This window comes from Amblyomma maculatum, unplaced genomic scaffold (assembly GCF_055883805.1).
Source record: "Amblyomma maculatum isolate TAMU_Amacu unplaced genomic scaffold, ASM5588380v1 scaffold_13, whole genome shotgun sequence".
In the NCBI taxonomy this organism is placed as follows: Eukaryota; Metazoa; Arthropoda; class Arachnida; order Ixodida; family Ixodidae; genus Amblyomma; species Amblyomma maculatum.
Genome location: NW_028146738.1, coordinates 26,696,946 through 26,717,080, shown reverse-complemented (window position 1 = coordinate 26,717,080; position 20,135 = coordinate 26,696,946). Strand labels below are relative to the sequence as shown.

The following is a 20,135-nucleotide window of genomic DNA, read 5'->3' as shown; positions in this document are numbered from 1 at the left end:
CAGATGCTGCATTTACAATAGATTCCTTGAGCATCTCATGCGCTCATTTTCGGTTTTGAGTGGGTTAAGACACCAGATTTTGTGGTGCTAAGGGTATTTGTAAAACAACCTTTTCCTTCTTTCTGAATAGTATGGCATCATCGTTTGCATAGCTAATAGAACTTGCCGTTTGCACTAACTGCCACACTGTGTTCATTAAAAGTTAAGTAGTAAATTTCGGCTGCCTAATTAGCATGCTTTTTTAGCCGATGTTTGCCGAGGCTAAGATTTTGTTCCTGAAAAGGCTTCCTATTTGGACGATCCTGTCATCAGTAATTTTTGGTAGGGCTCGCTGAAATACCTGGCAGATTGCAAGGATTCGTATAATTGCAGCATTTTTATTTGAATCTACTGTTCCCAAGGATGCAGGATCGAATCCCGGCCTCGGCAGCCGCTTTTCGATGGAGATGAAAAGCAAGGTGCCCATGCTCTGTGCGATGTCAGTGCACAGAACCCCAGGTGGTCGAAATTTCCGGAGTCCTCCTCTACGGCGTCTTTCATAGCCTGAGTCGCTTTGGGACGTTAAAACCCCACAAACCAAACCAAACCATTTGTTTAATCTTTAAGGGATGGACATATGGAATGCTTTTTCGATCTTGTTTCGCTTGCTCTGCTTTGATTAATGGTAATAAATCTTTATTTGTTGAAATAGCGCCACTGTTAATAAGGTGCATTGTAGTGTAGAGGTCAGGATAAATTTCTACTATCCAGGGATGTGCTCTGAAATCTTAGGGCACTGGTTTTTGCATGTCACCTTCATCTTTGTAGCCACTGAGCCACACTGTGGGTGCTTAGTTAGCTACGCTTTGCAGGATTGTATTGAAGTAAGCTGCATAAGCATTATTTATTTGGCATTAGTGTTGGTATGTGAATCAGTGTGGCATGCATTGATTCAAAAGGATTGGCCGATGAGGCAAATGATAGCAACTTTTTGTCATATGTGGAGGTCCATTTGAATGCCTGAGCAGTGAAGAGACAAGAACATGGGAATGAGTTGTCGGCATCGCAAATGAAGCAGTGGCTATGCTGTCCTTGCCACATTGGAAGCAAACAGCTAGCTCACATGTATTCTTTGTGGTTGGTGGTGACTATTTCTCATTGTTTTGTCTTGTTTTTGTTCATTTGTGACCTAACTTGATGAGGACCTCCTAGTCAGGTTGTAGCAGTTAGATTAGAAACATTTTATGTATATGTGCATCTGCAGAAGAGGGAGCTAGACTGAAAAGAAAAGTGGCAAATTGTAAACCTCATTTTTGTGTTGAAAGTCATGGGCACGTGGCCTATGACCTCAGTACCTTTGAGCTGAAATTTTATCCTTCCGTTTTGCTATGTGTGCAGGAGCTGATGGTTGCACAAGATGATGAACTGGAAGGCATCCAGACGTCTGTAGGCACTCTCAAGTCCATGAGTAAACAAATTGGCAGTGAACTGGATGAGCAGTCAGTAATGCTGGATGACCTCGGGCATGACATGGACAATGCCGAGTCCAAGATAGATGGTGCGCTCAAGAAAATGGCCAAAGTCCTCCACATGTCCAATGGTAAGAATTAGTTTTGTGCGACAATTTGAGGTGATGTTTGCATTGCTGGGTATTTTTTGTTGGTCGTCAGAGTGGTGTGTTGTCTGAACAGGTACTGCTTGCTCTTTGATAGTTGGACCCAATGTTCTTAGATAGAGACAGTTGAAAAACTGTGCTGGCACACTGCGCTGCGAAGTGGGACCAAACGATCACTGGTCCAAGCATGAGTTGATCGCAAAGCGACTGCAGCGCCCCTCTCCCACACTGCGGTAGATGGGCGAGGCCATAGAGCTAATATGCAGGCGGAAATTTAAAAAATGCTACTAACCCTCTTCTATTAGCAATGCCACGGATAATAAAATTGCGTTTGCGTTTTTGAACACACTTTTGTATGCATATGAAAGCCACCGCGTCTGCTGACGCGTCTTAAGCAAGGAGGTTGTAGACGTGTCTCAAGTGGGTTGTCTGCCACCTGCCTGCTTGAGATACATCTGCAAACATGGTGGCATTTTATGCGTACAAAGATATGTTTAAAAAATGCAGGCGCAGTTTTAGTTTCCATTGCGTTGCTGAAAAGAAAGGGTTAGTAATATTTTAACGTTTCTTTTAGAAGGTAACATCTTTGCCATGTTGGGCACTGCAGCACTTGAGCACTGTGCGCAAGTATGATGCCAACTTTATTGCTGTAGCAAGCAGTCTTGCACATAATATTTGGCTAAACGTAGCTGACCTAATAATACCAGGCACTGATTTTTTTTTTCATTTAGTATGTTACATGTTACTATTCAGTTGGTTGCCTTTTGCTGTAAGGTTAGTCGTATCATTTTGGCAGTGCAACAGGCTTGCTTTCCATTTTGAGGATTGCTTTAGGAGAATGGAGAAAGGGGCCAAATAAAAACTGTTATAAAAATTGATTTCAGGCAAGCCATGTTTTGAAGATGCGTAGGGTTTGCAATTGGCAGCCATATGCAACTGTAAACCTTTATTTCTTGTCCTTGTATAGCCCACCAGGGTTTGTTGCGAGGCAGAGCTCTTTTGATATTAGTGCTAAATTTGTAAGAGAAGTGTGCTACCATGGCATTCATTACTATCCTTGAATTTATTTCATCCATCATGGATGCTGTTTCATTTCTGCTCTGACAGCTCCTTGACAGCTTTCACAGAAAAAATATCTGAATTCTGAACTTGCCTACAGTCAGTGATATTGCCTACAGTCAGTATAGTTGAAACAGCGATTTTGTCACTTATGTGCACTTCTATTTCTTGCGTGTTGGCAGGCTATAAAATCTTCATTGGTGCATTAGAAGTCTGTGCGAGGAGTCAGTTCTAAAAAGGGGAATGCAGTTGCATACAGTGCTGTGTTTATTTATTCCTGGTTTTTCGCAGTGCACTTACAAGCTGCGCTTGTTTTTGCAGACCGTCGACAGTGGATGGCCATTGGAGCTCTTTCAGGCGTTATGGTGGTTGTTGTGGCACTCTTTTTCCTCCTCTAGATGTAGTGCGTGCCACAGCTTAATGAATTTTGCAGCTTGGAGGACACTTGCAGATACCAGAGGCATAGAGGAAGCATGACACTGAATATTATACGGTTCTGAGAGAGGGTGCCACTCTCGTATTAAGGATGTACATAACTTACCCACGCACATGGCCGCCCACATACACCGTGCTGTGCAGTTAAGCATTGTACTCTTGCATGTCATTATGTTTACATTGTTACACTTTTCATGTGCCATAGGGTAAACTGCATCTGTTTTTCATTTTTGTTCCTATCTATTCTGTCTTCAATGGCTTGGTCTACATTTATGAATAAAAATGATAAATCTAGTGTGTTGCATAATAACTTGGAAGCATTAGTTTGTGTGTGGTTCTTGCTACAGCTGAGCATGAAGTGGCCTGTCAGGGTGCTATGTATTTTACAAGCAGATGGGAACTTACTTGTAAAATTGCAGTTCTTTATCTACCCTAACTTTGAAGCTAAAAACAGCTTCCAGAACATGATGAGGAACCCTACATTTCTTGGCTTGTCTCTTCCATGCAGACACATGGCTTCTCAAAATAATACCCAAGTTCAATTCATAAGCTGTATTAGGCGCGAGGACATACTGTGGTGCCCCGTCTCGGCAGTGCTGCGTGATGCACTAAGTGGGATAACACGCATTGAACTGCTGCTGTGCGATCGTTGCCTATGCAGCTTAGTTGTGCGCTAATGCTGTATTCACATATTTATTTATTTACACTTCGGTTTGGGCCTGTTTAAGCTTAATTTAAGGTATTAGGTCCACTTATTCAGCAAGAACGCACTTCATCGAGTCAGCTAGCTGCTGACTCGTGAGCCTGGCCAATAAGTTTACTTGGACGAGGACGCAGACCGGCCAGCATTGTTGTTGCCATTATGGAAGGAACTGAAGCTTCCACACGATCAGTCAGCAGCAAGGTGGCAGTGAATGCCAATTATAAGAATTCTTTAATAGAGGAAGCAGAGCTGCCTGGCGCCTGACAGATGCAGAGCGCCTTCGAATAGCGCCAGCGGAAGCGGTGCTGTTCACCTAGCTCCCTTGAACATAGTAGAACAAACAAGTTAAGAGTGTGGGGAAGACGTGGTTTATTTTGATAGCAAGTGTGAAGAAGTGTTTCCCACCCAGCTAATTTCTGTGCTCATACTACCATTATTGACACTCTTTGTTCGGGTGCGCATATTTGTTTTCCCCATGCAAAGTAGCTTTGCTGACACATAACTCGGCATATCGCAACATGTAATGCTATATTTCCCATTTATTTACGTACTCTGGCATTTTAAATTACATCAGCACTGCAGACACTGTCTGAGATAACTCATCATGCATACTGCTGCCCGTGACTGCAGAATTTTTGGTTCACTTCAGTGAAACTTCAGTGCCAGGCCTTCATTCAGAAGAATAAGCCTTTCTGTCTTTCGCACGATCCTTCCTTGTTCCAGGAGCTTACTGCTCCGTGAAGGCAGCATCTTTTCCATTTTGCCCGCATTATCTCTTTGTTGGTTTCACAAGTGATGAGCACAAGTTAAAATGCATGCGCCGTTCCTTTTGCCGCTACTCACCAAACTGTTTAATGCGAACTCCATGGACGAAATATTGCTCGCTGAAATGTCTGCTGCACACATTTATTTATTTATTTATTCAGGGTACCCCTAAAGGCCCTCCAAAGGAGGGTATTACATAGGGGGGGGGATACAATTGTAAAAAAAACACGATGCAATTAGCAACAATTACAATAAGAACCGTTATATAACATCAAAAGAGGAAAGAAAAACAACACCAAATATTCTACACATTTCCGTCACAGCGAAGTAGCTCTTGGAATTTTTTTATGTTAGTTTCTGTAGCGATGTGCGATGGCAAGTTATTCCATTCAATGATAGTGCGAGGTATGAATGAATTGGCATAAGATGATAAATGACACTTTGCACGTTTAACTTTGAAGGCATGATCAAGTCGTGGGAAAATGACATCAGGTGACTGAAACAAATCACTGCGCAGTAGTGGATGGGGATAAAGCTTATGGAAAAGTGTTAACCGAGCGTGTTTACGACGACATGATAAGGCTTCCAGTTCAGCACGTTGTTTTAATGCTGTGACGCTAGTGAAAGGTGAGTAGTCTGAAAAAATAAAACGCACAGCACGGTTCTGCAAGGATTCGATGTTGGTGATAACATAGGCTTGGTCAGGGTCCCAAATAGCCGCAGCATATTCAATTTTAGGGCGTATTAGAGTGATATAAGCAAGTTTTTAACATGGATAGGAGCGTGTTTGAGAGTACGTTTAAGAAGACCAAGTGAACGGTTAGCAGCAGCTAGGGTGAGGTCGATATGGTGATGCCATGTTAGATCAAACTGAAGGTGCACACCAAGGTATTTGTAAGTGTTTGTTAGTTCAACAGCATTGTCATTGAGCATGTAAGTGGTTGAAATGCGAGCGGTACGACGGGTGAAAGATATAAGTTTAGTTTTATAAACGTTAACCAGGATGAGCACCATGAGCTTACTGCGTTCAGGTCCGATTGTAGGAATTGGCGGTCACTGTCATTAATAATGTTACAGTAAATTATGCAGGTAAATTACGCAGTGGTCATGAGAATGACCACTCGCTTCTTTGCTCATTCAAATCTTGAATAAGGAAGATTCAGTGAGCTCATTTTTCGGGTAGCAACGGGAGCTTGCGCCGGGTGCCGTCGCATGCGTCCGGATACAGAGCAATAACAGACCCTGTAAACAGCTTAAATAAAATTAGCAACCTCAGCAACGATGCAAGATCAAAAAGTGCAATGCTGGAACTCGTTAAGCAAAAGTACTGAAAAAAATGCGACTATTAGCTTTTAAAACACACAAATTCAACCGAGCGTCTGCTCTAGCAGCAGTAAGAGAAGTCACGTGATCCCACTTGCTCCCTTCGGTTGATGCTAGCACTGTTCGCTCCAGTGGTGGCACTCGCACTCGCAATAATAGTAAAACAGCCTGCTGTGATCAGTTGTCAATCCCGAAAGTAGGTAACGGAAAGGTGGGATTGAGGCATGCATTTAGAAAAAAAAAAAAATCCTCATGCAGTATATAGTTTGGCCTCGAAATGGACCTTTTGCATCTGTGCATATTAGGGATGTGTGAGTATTGAAATATTCAAATACAAATCTAATGTGAAAATGAGAAAAAAATGCCTTCGAATATCAAATATCTGATCAGTGACACGATTTTGTGTATCAATTTTTTGTACAGGTAGGACCTGCATGAAACCAGTTGGTGCTGTCATATTGCTGTCGAATGTAGTAAACTCTTGTTAATTCGACCTTCAAGAGACTGGAAAAAACATCCAAATTACCTGACAGCTCGAATTATCGAGTGGGCCTGAAAAAAAACTGCCAAAAACCACTTGCATATCACAGTGATTTTATTTGATGAACATCTATGTAGTGGATGTCTGCATTTGAGAGGAAGCTGAAGTAAGGACGTTTTTCCCCACTTTTGTTGAGTGCATTGCTTTGCCTTCACAGAATGGCCCCTTCGCATTTTGAAGGTACTTCACTGCACAGCCCACGCGGTCATGCATTACAGTGAAGTGCACAGTGTGGGGAAACTACGGTGAATTTAAAAATTATCGGTGTATTCGGCAATTTTCAAATAGTAGTTTTTTAAATACAAATATGATCGAATAATAAACCTTCGCCTTAAACTTTTTGATAGTATATATTACTCATGCACAGGTACAGATCACGAAAAATATATGCCCCTTCCTACCTATATATCAGGAAGTAAGGACCACGGTCATAATAACCCATTTCGTTATTCATTTTTTGTATGTGCGGCTTGCAAATGGAACACGTTGCCAGCTGCAGTTGTTTTTATCAACAACAGCGGTACCTTTTTCCACGCTTTGACTGAATCACAAGCTTTGTGAGACTGCGTGGTTTTGTTTATGTGCATTGTTTTGAATTCCTTTTTTTAAGCTTGTACCCCCCCTGCTGTAATGCCATAAGGTGATGCAGTTATGCAGTAAATAAATAAATTTGAAATTTAAAATATTCGCACACATCTAGTGTATATGCATTTTGTACATCAGTTATAAGTTAAAGTAGTTCAAGCAAAACGACTAGCCTGGTAAATTAAATGAAGCTCTAGCCCTGTAGTGCTGCTGTTTATGATACCAAGAAAATGAATATGACCTCAGCCCAGTTCCTTATAAGTATATTTTTAGGTAGTAACTAGCAAAACCTTGTCAGTTCAAAGTCATTGGAACTGAAAAATGTTTGAATTAAGTGGGCTTTCAAAATAACTGAACACTGCAAGAAATGTGGCCCAGGCAAAAAAGTTCATTGAAAGAACACGCTGACCATACCCTGCGGTATTATCTCTGCTTGGACAAACTGTGAGGTAAGCCTCCACATTTGGTTGCAGTAAACGACTTGGTGTAGTTGTTTTGGGTTTATTTAGCAGTATAAATCTGAGATTGGTAATGGAAAATTTGTTCAGTATATTAGACAACTGAATTGATGACACAGCAGCCATGGAAAGAGGTTTGCTGTTGTAAAGGCTTTTCTTTTTTTTTTTTTTTTTGGAGGGGGGGGTGGGGGGCAGTCTTTGTCAAAAATATACAGCCAAAAGGTTTGCTTCTAAACCCTGTAATGGGGCTTGTTGCACATCAGCAATCACAATCTTGCAGGTCCTAAGAAATGCCATACTCTCCCTTCTCAAGATTAAAGTATTCCAGGCATGCATACAGGAACCTCATTACAAGGCCTACAAGCAAACCTTTTGAGATTGTATTTTTTGATGGACTGTATTCAGAGCATGCACTGCTGTCTAGTGAGTATAGTCAAAGCCATTTCCCTCTTCAGAAGCTCAGAAAAGTGGGAGGAAAAAAAGATTCGGGTCCATCTTCACTGAAGCATGCGGTAAGGCACCTTCAGGCATTAGCAGCACTCAATTTAAGAGTGCAGCCAACATGCACAAGCATCACGCTGAATGGGAAGGGAGTTTCAGCGTTGCTCTGTGCTTCACAAGTTCCTACATATTGGACATTTCCCAGTACACAGCGAAGAGTGTGGGATACAACAAAACATTTCTGTTGTGCTTTGAAGTACAAATTACATCCCAGATGTTTGATAAAATTCTGACAGTTTGCTCTGGACCTGGGGAAGTGGGGGAGTATACTACATTAAAATTTGTATACCATGCATTGCTTCAACAAAATTGCACTTTTCTGAAGCTAGGCGAATTGATGGATGCTGTTGAGATGTAAACAGCACGATGGGGGATTGATGAAAATGATTCGCATACGCTGTGCCTTGTGTTTTCATATTTTTTTAGCCTTGTCTTCATGCTGTTCATATCTCGGTGTACAACCAACTAGCTCTACTTTCACTCGTTTGGTAAACATTGGAAAGAATTGCATTCTGTTAGTGATGAATGAGTAATGAAACTTGAGCGCATTGAAATCACGCCAAACAAGTAGTAATAACTGAACAAGGCTCAAAAAAGATTCTTAGTGGTCAGAGTGAGAAGCCACTGTGTGCCTTCCCCACTGAGCTCTGGGAGGGCATGCGCAGTGAGGCACCCTAGGTCTGAGTCAGCACCATTTTAATTTTTTTTTTTTTTCATTGCTTTTGCACGCTTTATTTCAGTTGGTTGCTGCTACCCAGATGGAGCGGCTTCTGTCATTGATCTCCGAAGCTACTTGTGGCTACCCCATTTCTGTCACATGGCACTGCTCGGGTGGCACTCTCCCCCAGGGATGTAGAGGAGGCACGGACACTATTCTATGGGAAATAGTACGAAATGAGGATGTGAGAGGGCTTTGCACAGTCGGATTGACCATATCTGGTTGGAATTGAAAATTAGAGGGGGTGCTGTCTGAGCTAACCAAGAATGCTCCTTTTGTCCTGTGCTGTCAGAAATTGAATTTTCCTGCCTTCTCTCTATCATTGATCTACTTCGAAACTGCGTTTGGTTTGAACTAAGTTATGCTAGATACCTGAAAAATGGTCAGTTTAAAGAGACACAAACTGACTAATACTGCGTGGTGATGTCACGTCCAATGTGGCAGTGAAGTTGATGAAATGTCACCAACAGTACGTATCAGCAGCCATATTGCACATGTTAATGGGAATCTTTGGTGTAAGCAAGTCTTTTCGGCATCTGTGCATATAACATCACTGTCTAACACTGCTGGTAAAATTGTGTGTCTGCTCATAAAGCATTTGTCACCAAGTTGTAAACACTGCTGGTAAAGTTGTGTGTCTGCTCATAAAGCATTCGTCACCAAGTTGTATGCCATCATCTATAATTGATTTCTGCTCCAGTATGATTGAGGTTTAAAATAGTGTGACCCTATCAGTTAGGCAGATAGGGAAATACCTGTGCTATCAACACTGTAGTTTTAAGAGAGCCATTCTGCAGAAAACTAGGCATAGTTGTCAGCATTGTGTCAAGAAACCCCCGATTGCTCACAAGAGTTATGACATCACGTGGAATTGAATTTGATTAAAACATCAAATTATGATTATAAGATGGCAACATTCTTTAAACGTTATTGAGAATGTGAGAATATAAAGTGAAATAATTGTGCTGAAAAACAAATGGAGTAAAATAGGAATAAAACTTGGAACCATTGGTTCGCGAGTCGGATGGGCTACCCTTAGACCATTGAGGAATGTTTGTGTGACTTAGTTAAAAAAGGCCTTGTGTCTCGTGGTAAATAAAAAAAAAATGGTGTTTGCATCTGCGAAGTGAAATGCATAGGACCGCAGGTTGCTGAAGCAATGCTATCGTGTCATGCCCTTGAGACAGAGCTTAATTGTCCCCCAAATTTTCACTGTGACTGCGGTACGCAAATCTCAGTTGCAGGGAGTGACATCTATACAGCCATATTTATTGCAGGGTCATCGAGGTATTAAAAACTGCAGCAGACACAGGCCGGAGGGAGGTGATGACACAAGACGGTGTCCCGTTGTCCTGCGTCTGCTGCAGTTTTTAATATCCTGATGTCTTGCCAACTGGCCTACTTATACTGCAGAGTGCAGTCTTTAACTGTGTGTATTGGGTGGTGCATTGACGAACTTTTTGAAGACTAAATTTGCTAGTACCCTAGTAGCTTAGCTGCATAGAAACTGAAGAAATTATTTCGCTAGCGAAGGCTGTTAACTGTACAGCACTTCATATTTCATGTGGCAGGTGTTATAATTCAGTATCCTTTGTTCAAGTTCGGGAAATCCTTTCATGACTACAGTGCAGCTCTGGTTTGGTTTGGTTTGTGGGGTTTAACGTCCCAAAGCAACTCGGGCTATGAGAGACGCCGTTGTGGAGGGCTCCGGAAATTTCGACCACTTGGGGTTTTTTAACGTGCACTGACATCGTACAGCACACGGACGCCTTGCTTTTCGCCTCCATCGAAAAGCTGTTGCCGAGGCCGGGATTCGATCCCGCGTCCTTGGGAACAGTAGTCGAGCGCCGTAACCTCTGCGTCACCCCGGCGGGGTACAGTTCAGCTCTGTGTCCATGTTGTTCACTTCAAAGACTGGTGAAATGAGCGCCCCATTGTTGTGGCTGGGTTTACCAGTGAGTTCTTACTCTTCAATGTTTCTGTTCTAAATTTAAAACTTGTGCTTGGAAGGCACGAGTGCATTTTTTGTTGTAGAATGCATGCTGTTTCAGCCAAAGGTACTCAAAGGGACCTGCTAGGCAACAGTTACATTGTACTAAGAGCTGACACACATTTGTGGAAGCGTTCATTTCTAGGAAGTAAACATACTTGCAGTAAGTTCTCTTAGTTCGAGCTGTATTCCGCTAGGACCAATTTGCTTTTTTGTGCAATGGTTTAAACTTTCAAAATCATGAAAAAGGTTTGCAGCAAGGTCAAGAAACTCATAGGAATGAAATGAACAAATCACAGACATCAATAAGGAGATCAATTTTAAAAGAGAATATTGATGCAAAAGAATGGGCCTAGTGTGCGAGGCCCACTGTTTTGTTAGCTTGCAGTAAAATATCTGCTGCAGCAAATACCAAGTTGACCAACAGGAAGCTTGTGAGTACTTGCTTCATATGTATTGCACATTATGCTGCAAGTCTTAAGAAATGGGAATTGTTGAAGATTGCTGCATGTAACTAGGGCCTCTTGTTTTCAGGTGAAATCTTTTTTTGGCATCTACGGCCTAAGGAAGTAAATTGAATGCGACCCAAAGTTCCTCATTGAATTTGATGCATATAAATGGGTCCATATTTAAAGTGGGTTATAAAGTAAAGGAATGTAGAAAGTCTCAAAAAGGTTTATACGAGGACCTGCTAAAAGTTGGGCCATTCTGTAATCACTTATGACCAAGATAACAAAATAGTCCTTAGAGATTGATGACAAAGATTCCTCTATCCAGGGACATGGGAGCTGGTGGTTGGGCGGGGGGGGGGGTGGTATATGTACCGAGCGTGGAAGTTAGTTGTGCTCTGTACAAATGTCATGTATTTCTTTGTTTTGTCCCGTCTTCTTTGCACAAGCAAGTTCCTCCGTATTTCCGCGCTTCCATAATAGGGAATTTTATGTTGATGACACCCAGGAAACACTAAAACATGCATGGGTTAGAGATGCTAGGTGTCATTTTGGTTTTCATAGAACTGCAGTTTTCACAATGAAAGGAGTCTGGCGCAGGTAGCATGCTGGGCGCAGCTTTCTTGTTGGCTTCCTTTTGCGCATAAATGTGAGAGAGGGCGAAGAGTGAGAGATTACTTTCTGTGTATACACACAATAAACAAAGGCGCATGTTTGCATCGTCCTCACTGAAAATATACTTCTGACATCACTGCCTCCATCCGCTAAGAATTTGGTGAGAGCAAAGCTATGCTAACTTGTTGACGTGCTGATGATGCTTCTGCAGTAAGAGTAACAGGCAAAAGTGCTTTGGTTGAGGTGTGTCCACATCAATGTGGAGTGCCCTGCGTTAGCATTGTGTAGCTCTGCGAGGTGGTTCCTGTGCATTGGTGTGCTAAAATGTCAAGGAGACGTAATGAATTTAGGACAGGTATAAACAGGCCATTTGGCATGTAAATCAGATATAAGAAAACAAGAAAGTACCAAGGGACCTTATAAATCCGTTAATTATTCTGATTTCTCTTGCCAATTAATACTAGCATTATATAAGCATCTCACTGGCGCAAAATGGTGCTGAAGCTAGCACATGAGTGCTTTGTCCGCATGGTTCTGCAGTGATCAAAACTTGATACTAATTTGAATTTGTGACTGCATTTTGCTTATAGAGTAGAACCCCTTTATAGTGAAGTCACTGGGACCAGCAAGGATCTTTACTATATCAGGGTCTTTACTTTATCAGTTGCTGGTGATGACATGGTCCTGAAGATGCTGTCTGGTAGTTGAATGTCCACTTGCTGAACACGTCTTGTTGCTTAATGAAAAAGAACCCTCTGAAATACCTTCCATCTCTCCCTTATCTCTCCATGCAATTTTTTTCAGTTATAAAAATTTTGTACATCTTATGGAAGTACTTTTTAAGCATGAGGACAATGTAGCTACAAATACAACCAAGTATGGCTTAGTATGAAAACCAAAGCCTTGCATGAACACGTTGTCACTTTTTGCTGTTTCTGGTCTTTAAAAGGCAATCAATGATAAATGCGCGTGGCAGTCAAGTGCTGCAAGACTGCACATGCTGCACCTCCATTTTTTGCCACCGCTGCCTTATGCTTTGTGCTGCACAGTGCTGGGAATGCTCGCTCATTTCTTCCCCTTAACTATTTCTTGGTGCACTTTTACTCTCCTTTACTTTGTGAACGGACCGCGCCGCTTCCTTTCCATATTTGTTGACAGTTTTTTTTTTTTTTTCCCTACGCGCTGCGTGCTTTCTCTCACGGCTCCAAGGCCTTCGTAAAGCAGGCTTCTCCTGCATGCTGCTAAGCATAGTGGTAAAGCCACTTAAAAGGACACCCGGTGTTATTTTTTTGAAATACAAAAAATTATTTTCCTCGCGATTCTAGGTAGTGCGCGGGCGGCGATGTCATATCGTGGGAGTTGTCGCCGCGGCTAGGCGCACTTTACTATAACCGATTTTCACCAAAAATATATTTACTATAAAGGAGAGGAATGTACAGTTGTCTATAGATGAACTGGGACTTCAGTTTCACTTTACTATATCCGGGTTCTTACTATATCCTAGTTTACTATAGCGGGGTTCTACTACCTGTTACTTTCAAAAACCAGCCATATAGCTTTACTGGCAATGTTATCCCTTGCCGCAAATATCAGAATTCCTGAATGTCTTCTAGAAAAATAAATTCCTTTCCAAATATTGACCTGGAAAATGGCTCTAAATTTCTGCCTCCTTCCTTCCCTGTCACAGACAGGTGATGCTATTGAAAAGAATATTTTTTTACAGTGCTGGAGGTCAGTTGAGGCTATAGAGGGAGAAGGCATAGTATTCAAACAATATTGACTTGAGCAATGTAAAATGTGCTGTCAAAGGAGACATGGAATTGCTTAGGAAATACATGTGATGGCCAGGAGCATGCAAACGCAGCAAACGGCCTTGATGACGGTGAATTTCTGTCGCCTGCACACGGCATGCAACAGCTTGAATTTTCCATTTTGAAAAACACAAATAAGCTTGTGTTTGGAAGATGCTTCTGGCATTCCCATAGCAGTGCAAATGTCTTTTATGTAAACAGTAAAATCTCATTAATTCAAACTCATTTATTTCAATGTACACTTTATTTGAGCAAGTTCTTTGGCTTCCTCAGCATCAGGTATATTAAAAAGGTTTTCCTTAATTCTAATTCCACACAACGCAAACAGATTTTGAAGCCTTCATTGTGTTCAAATTATCTACTATGCATGCACAGGAAGAACCTAAGCATCAATAATGAGCATCATCATCACCAACTTGGTTCGATAAGAATGGGGCTCCCCTGATTCCTTTCAGTTATAGTTGATTTTTGCCAGCTGTAGCCGTGTTATTCCAGCAAATTTTCCAATCTCGTCACTGCACATGATGCTCTGCCTCCCTGATCACATTTTCCTTTTCTTAATACTTATTCTGCTACTTTAATAGTTTCATAGGCCGTCGTCAATCCTGCATATCAGGTGTTCTGCCTGCGTCCACTTTTTCTTATCATTGAACTTGCATTTCCTCTCCGATTCGTGGCACTTTGTCTGGACATTACATTCATTATCTTCCTTTTCATGGCACGTTACACTGTTCACACCTTATTTCTAGCACTTTTGCTGGACTGCAAGATTTGGCCCAGCGATTGGTGCCAGCAAGATATGTTGGCTACTTATTTTGGGGGGTAGGATATGGGAGGAGGAGGATACCACATCCTTATTTGCCTGTCAATTTCTCAAGACTCGTATCTGCTGTGATTATGTGGTGATACACTGCTTACCTACTTCTGGCATATTCTTACCAATCAGAAATTGTTGCTGCTTTGCCCAATTTTTCAAATCTCATTGATTTTATCCATATGCACATTTAGGCCTGCTTTGCCCGATTTTTCAAAACTCATTGGTTTTATTCATATGCACATTTAAGCCTGCACATTACATTTTGCGTGTCTATCTTCTATCATTTGCTGCAACTTTTGTGCCAAGACTACATTGTTGGCAACTCATAGGTTCCTGTTGGTAAACGAGAGGTTCTCCATTAATTGTTCTTCGGCACTATTTGCACTTGGATAACAATTCAGACATTGTCTCCCTTTCAAACAGCCTTTTCTCGCTTCTCTTATATGCACTGAGGTTGATATGCAGTCATTGGTAAACATTTTTTAACAAGTTTTGTATGGCTGCTTGATGCCTTAGCTACACAATACCTTCACGAGTGCTGCTATTTCTACTGAATAAAATGTTTCACAAGTCCAGTTGCATCGTCACATAGTGCTTTTAGAAACCTGCCTGTTGTCTGGGCTAGTTAAAATCCAATTTTATTTGCAGTTATACTTTGACAAATTCCCTGTAGATGCCCATGCGACATGCGAGTGCGACACTAGCGATATCTGCCGCGGCGACGCAGAAACCTGTTTTGAGCTTTCGTGGCAAGAGTGAAGTATTTCCAACGCGTTGGAAATTTTTCACTTTGTCGTTACTCGCCACTCAGTTCACTCGCATGTTGGTTGAACCAGCCATCACTGCACATTTCTCCCGACCTTGATAACATTTTGATGGGGTATACCAGGGATCAGTCTGTACTAGAGTTATAAGGCACATACCAAGATGCAAGCGTTTTGAGTATTAAGTTTCTCTCCACTTTCAGAATACGTACAGGCCGTTTCGCATTTAGAGGGAATCTGGGAGCGTGCGACGGCAGCGCTTTACAAAGCGCTGCTGAAGACAGCTGGGGAAAATTTCTGGTAAAGGGGCATGCATAAGCATCACTGGCTGCTCCTTCTATGCACGCACCTTGTGCCACTCATTCTTACAAGCCATCAACAGCACAGACTATTGAACAACGACAACAATATGCTCCCAGTTTGCCGCTAAGTGTGAAGCAGCCTGTACAAGCAGTTGATTCTGCCCATTGTTCATCCTAGCTTTTACAGCTTTATTTCTTCAGTTGGTGCTACCATTTCTATATCTTCTTTGTCAAGATTTTTAATCTCTAGATGGCTTCACTGTTACACAACTCAATAAAGATTTCTTCTGCTACCTACCTTATCCATATAGCTAGTGGTAGTCTCATATACATACGTTACTGTGGCTTGGTTTTGTTTATGGAGTTTGTCCCAAAGCAACATTATCCCAAAGCGTCGGACTATGAGACACGCTGCAATGGAGTGCACCGGAAATTTCGACCACCTGAGGTTCTTAACGTGCACCGACATCGTACAGCACACGAATGCCTTGCTTATTACCTCCATCGAAAAGCGGCTGCTGCGGCCAGGATTCGGTCCCGCATCCTTGGGTATAGCAGTCGAGCACCCTAAACATTGCACCACCGCTGCGGGGCACATATTTTATTTCTGTAGACAGAAGTAAATAGAGCATATTATAGCCTTTAACCAAATTTAATCACTGTTAATAAAAAAATTAGATGTACTATATGCATTGCCGTAAGTGACAATGGGCACAGTTCAGCCCTCAGTGGTTAGAGCACTCGACCACAGAACCCATGACTGCAGGATCAAATCCCGGCTGTGGTGGCTGCTTTTCCATGGAGGTGAAGAGCAAGGCGCCCCTGTAGGGTGTGATGTCAGTGAGAAAGCCAGGTGGTTAAAACTTCTGGAACCCTCCACTGCGGTATCCCTCATTGCCTGATTAGTTTTAAACGTCAAACCCAATAAACCAATCAGTTTCTTACACATGCACTATGTGCCTTAATTTGTGCTGAGAAATGTGTGACAAATTACAAAAGTTTAGCATATTGTCTACTCATGCCACCACCTGTATGCACAACATCTGCCAGAGCATCTGCCAGAGCCTAGTTTCCTCCTGGATGCCTTCAGGTTTCCTCAGCTCCCTGCACACTTTCCATGATTTTTCAAAATATGAATAGTCTTTTCTTCACTTTCGATAGCCATGCTGCCCCTACCTTAACTTCGGAGTTCGAGATTTCCGTTCTTCTGCCATTTCTTTAATCAGGTCCTGTTTTCTGCGAGATTGCCTGCGTGGCAGTTTAGTTGCATTTTCTTCTGCTCCTAGAGCATAACCTGCAATTATTTTTGTCGGGTTCTGTTTACTTTTTACATGCACAATAAGCAATCGTGAATAAAGCGAGCCTATTTAATGTCACGCATATTATTTTCCGAATAATTGGAGCACATGTTCCATGTCTAATTCCCCACAATTAGTAGCAAACTGTTTGGCACAAGTCTTGCAGACATCAAGTGTACCTTCTTCCATATCCTTTAATATATCCACAACAAGGAGAGTAGAAGACCATGCAAAAATGTGAAGGAAAGGCTCCTCCGACCACAACAATTTTGTTTTTCAATGAATGACTGAAAATCCCTTGTAACACAAAACTGCAATTACAAATGCAGTCCCTATGTGCAATATCAGAGGAGTATGTTCTGATAGTCGCTTTAAATTACATACAAGGACAACAGGGAAAAAAATCACAGGCGTGCATGCTGTATGTATAACAAGAAAATGCATAGTGTCGGGAATGATTCACATGCAAGTATTTAAGCAACTTGTAGATAACTAAACTGTTGCAGATAATACACCCTCCAGAGGTAGCTAAAACCAGTATAGGAACAGCCAGATATCTGACGTACCAAGGAGTCAGGCCAGATGAAACGTTCACATGGACGTGCAAGACTTCACATTTGCACAGTTATAAAGCTGACAGTCTCTGACAGCACAATATCACTATAGAATTTTAATGGGATTTCTACAATGATGTGGCACATCACTGTTCACTACTTGGAGCGTAAATCTAGGTCAAGTTTCTTTACCTGTGGTCAGTGGTTTTCACATTGCATGCGCGTGCAGTGGCTTGAGTAGGGCAGCTTGTCACATTACATGAAGCTAGATGCCTCTTTGCAAATATCTTCAATGAAGATCAGCTTGATCAGTCTGCAAGTGACCAAGCTGGTCTCCTGACACTCAAAAGCCATATTTGATTAGCAATTTTATAACTGTCTGTGCTACTCTTTCCATGCATTTCTTGGTACACTAATTAAAAGGCAATAATCCCTGGATAAAAGGGAAATAGACGAAACAACACACCCTTCCTTTTCAGAAAAGCAAGGCTGAGGCAATAAAACTTCACACATCGGCATTTGAGTATTGCTAAGCAATACAGAGTCTAAAGTGCCTCCACAAAAAAGTTTTATCACTGCATCCTAGACAGATATTCATGATCAATTTCTACATTTCAAACCAGTGCCAAACACTGTTTAAGGCCATCATGCATGGCACAATGTGAGCATGGTAAAGTGAAAATCCCCTAGAGTCATGTCATCATGTACAAAAGATGATGGTTGCAATCCAGTGTAAAGAGAACAGATAGGCATGATCACTTTCAACATGCTAAAACATAACAAAGGACATGCTGTTTTCTCTACCCAGCAGCACATGCACTAAGAATGAAAACACTAAAAAGTGCAGTCATACGCTGCTTCCATTGTCACAGAAAAGAATTAATGGGTAAATCACACTTAGCATGACCACTACTCATGACTGTGCACGTGCTAGGCACCATTGCACTCATGCAGTACTGAATTTATGCAAAGTGACAGGCAACACAAAGCACTACCTTGAGGTCCCTCTGCTTGTGTGCCTCTCTACCTTGATTCGTGAGCGCGTTAAATGCAATGGCACTTCACAACTGTGCGACAACATGGAGCCATGCTTACACTACATGATTCATCCTATCTTGTGCAAAAAAACTGAAAAATGGTGCCAAGAACAACTGTCTATATACACACACACACACACACAAGAAAAAAAAAAGCATATGCAGTGCTAGGTTTTACGCAGGTGATGATGCCCTTCGCCATAAAACAGGTCGCAGCGACGGATTAGCTTTGAATGAATAACTGATTTAATGCATCCATTTATGGATATTCAGGGACTCTGTAAACAAAGTTGGGGAGACAGATCAGTGATCCTAAAGCGTCCATGAAGTGAACAGTTCCAAGAAAGACTAGATTAGGTCTGCTCAAAGCAGCTGACCATAGATCACACTGGGCGGAACTGTTTAGGTAGCATGCTTCCGTTTCGGAAAAAAGAAAAAATTTTTTTTGCTGCCTTCATGCCACGATTTTTGGTCACAGTGCGGGATGTAACACAAATACAGCACTACATGATGCTGCAAATCTGGCTTTGAAACGACTGCTGGTCCGCACGAACTCCGTCCGCTACGTCAATATAAGGCTTCCCAGTGCCACTGTACGCGTAGCACTTCTTGGTCTCTCCATAGGAAAGGAAACTCGAAGGCCGCTGTTTCTCCCGACGCTCCTGGAACAGCACTTGCGCCGTGTCTTCATAGCGCTTCTTGATATCTCCCACAGATTCAGCAATGCCAGGGATTGGGGCCGCCTTGTTCATTCCCTCTGGTACTAATGGCAGACAGCTGAAAAAAGAACCACTGGTTGAAGCTTGCTGACCCGGCATTGCTCGTATATGCACAATTTTTGAACGGTGAGGCGGTCCGATAGAACTGCTACAAGGGCGATGCCTCGAACTATGGAAGCAAGTTCATGAAGCTAACGCCGTGACATGTGCAGGTAGCGACCGTCACAAGTCTAATATTCTCGTGTGTTGTGCAGACACCTGAGTCAAGGCTTGCATACTTTACTTAGCAAAGAGTACAAAAATAATCAACGATGGCCGACATGGCTTGCCGCAAAACACAGTATCCCCTTTCGCTGTCAGACATCCTGATGTTCACAGACGATGCCGCTTAGTACAAGAAATTGATAGCATATAGCAGCACAGAATAATTAAATTATATTAATGAAGCAGGAACTAACACTAACGCTGGAAACACAGATCTTACACGCTGCCACCAAGCATAACAAACACTTCGGAGACATAAAGCCAAAACATACCTACTCTTTTCGTCCGCATTCAGTGTACTGCATAAGGAAACACTTTTCGCTTAGGTTTTACTTATTTTTATAAGCGTGCACGCATTTGTATGTGCACAAGTTAGCAATAAAAGCATGCCGAAAATTTTCTAAAATGCTCTAAATGGGCACTAAACATTGGCGTCTGCAGCCATTACGAACATTGTTGCCAGCATTTTAGCTATATCGGCGAAACAAAATTTAGTTACCAAAATAATATATAATCGTATAATAGTTTCGTAAATTATTTCTTGCTAAAAGTAAATAGATAAACTGAGCATTAAGTCAATTTATTTGATAATTATGATGTTTTTTTTTCGTTACAAACGTTCGTTCATTTCATAACCGAAACTACAACCTATTTGGAACCTGGGATACTTGGACCTAAGAAATGAAAAATACAGTTTGTTTCTTATATTTCCTACCATACAATCTGTAATTTCATGATAACACGGGCTGTTTGATTCTTATGTTGGTTTTTACATTGTTATCACGGAACTCCATGAGCGCATGAGGACAAGTACGGCTTAGATACAAATACAA

At 41.8% G+C, this 20,135-nt stretch overlaps 2 protein-coding genes across 3 annotated transcripts in view; one reads left to right on the top strand and one right to left on the bottom strand.

Annotated features, from left to right (window-relative positions):
* Nucleotides 1-3,405, top strand: part of Syx6 (Syntaxin 6) — a 61,895-nt gene extending 58,490 nt beyond the window's left edge. Inside the window, exons 6-7 of the mRNA XM_084585824.1 lie at nt 1,378-1,579; nt 2,975-3,405. Of these exons, the coding sequence (XP_084441950.1) occupies nt 1,378-1,579; nt 2,975-3,051 (279 nt within the window). The 3' untranslated portion in view covers nt 3,052-3,405. The remainder of the gene's footprint in view (nt 1-1,377; nt 1,580-2,974) is intronic.
* Nucleotides 3,406-16,904: 13,499 nt separating this feature from the next.
* On the bottom strand, nt 16,905-19,767 carry LOC146172419 (uncharacterized). 2 transcript variants are annotated; one of them, XM_084585949.1, is made up of 2 exons: nt 19,579-19,767; nt 16,905-19,096 (listed from the first exon to the last, which is right to left on the bottom strand). In XM_084585949.1, exons 1-2 carry the CDS (start codon nt 19,605-19,607, stop codon nt 18,823-18,825), a joined length of 303 nt encoding a protein of 100 aa, XP_084442075.1. In that variant the 5' UTR covers nt 19,608-19,767; the 3' UTR covers nt 16,905-18,822. The 2 variants fall into 2 exon arrangements, 1 of the variants encoding a protein (XP_084442075.1); XR_014702560.1 differs by having other exon boundaries at nt 18,958-19,096; nt 19,575-19,767.
* Nucleotides 19,768-20,135: the final 368 nt, after the last annotated feature.

Bases quoted from the DNA above. Each gene is read 5' to 3' on its own strand.
- LOC146172419 (XM_084585949.1), bottom strand. From the start codon at position 19,607: ATGCAGTACACTGAATGCGGACGAAAAGA. The intron at 19,097-19,578 runs GTAGGTATGTTT...TTCTTTTTTCAG, and splicing joins ACTGAATGCGGACGAAAAGA to CTGTCTGCCATTAGTACCAG.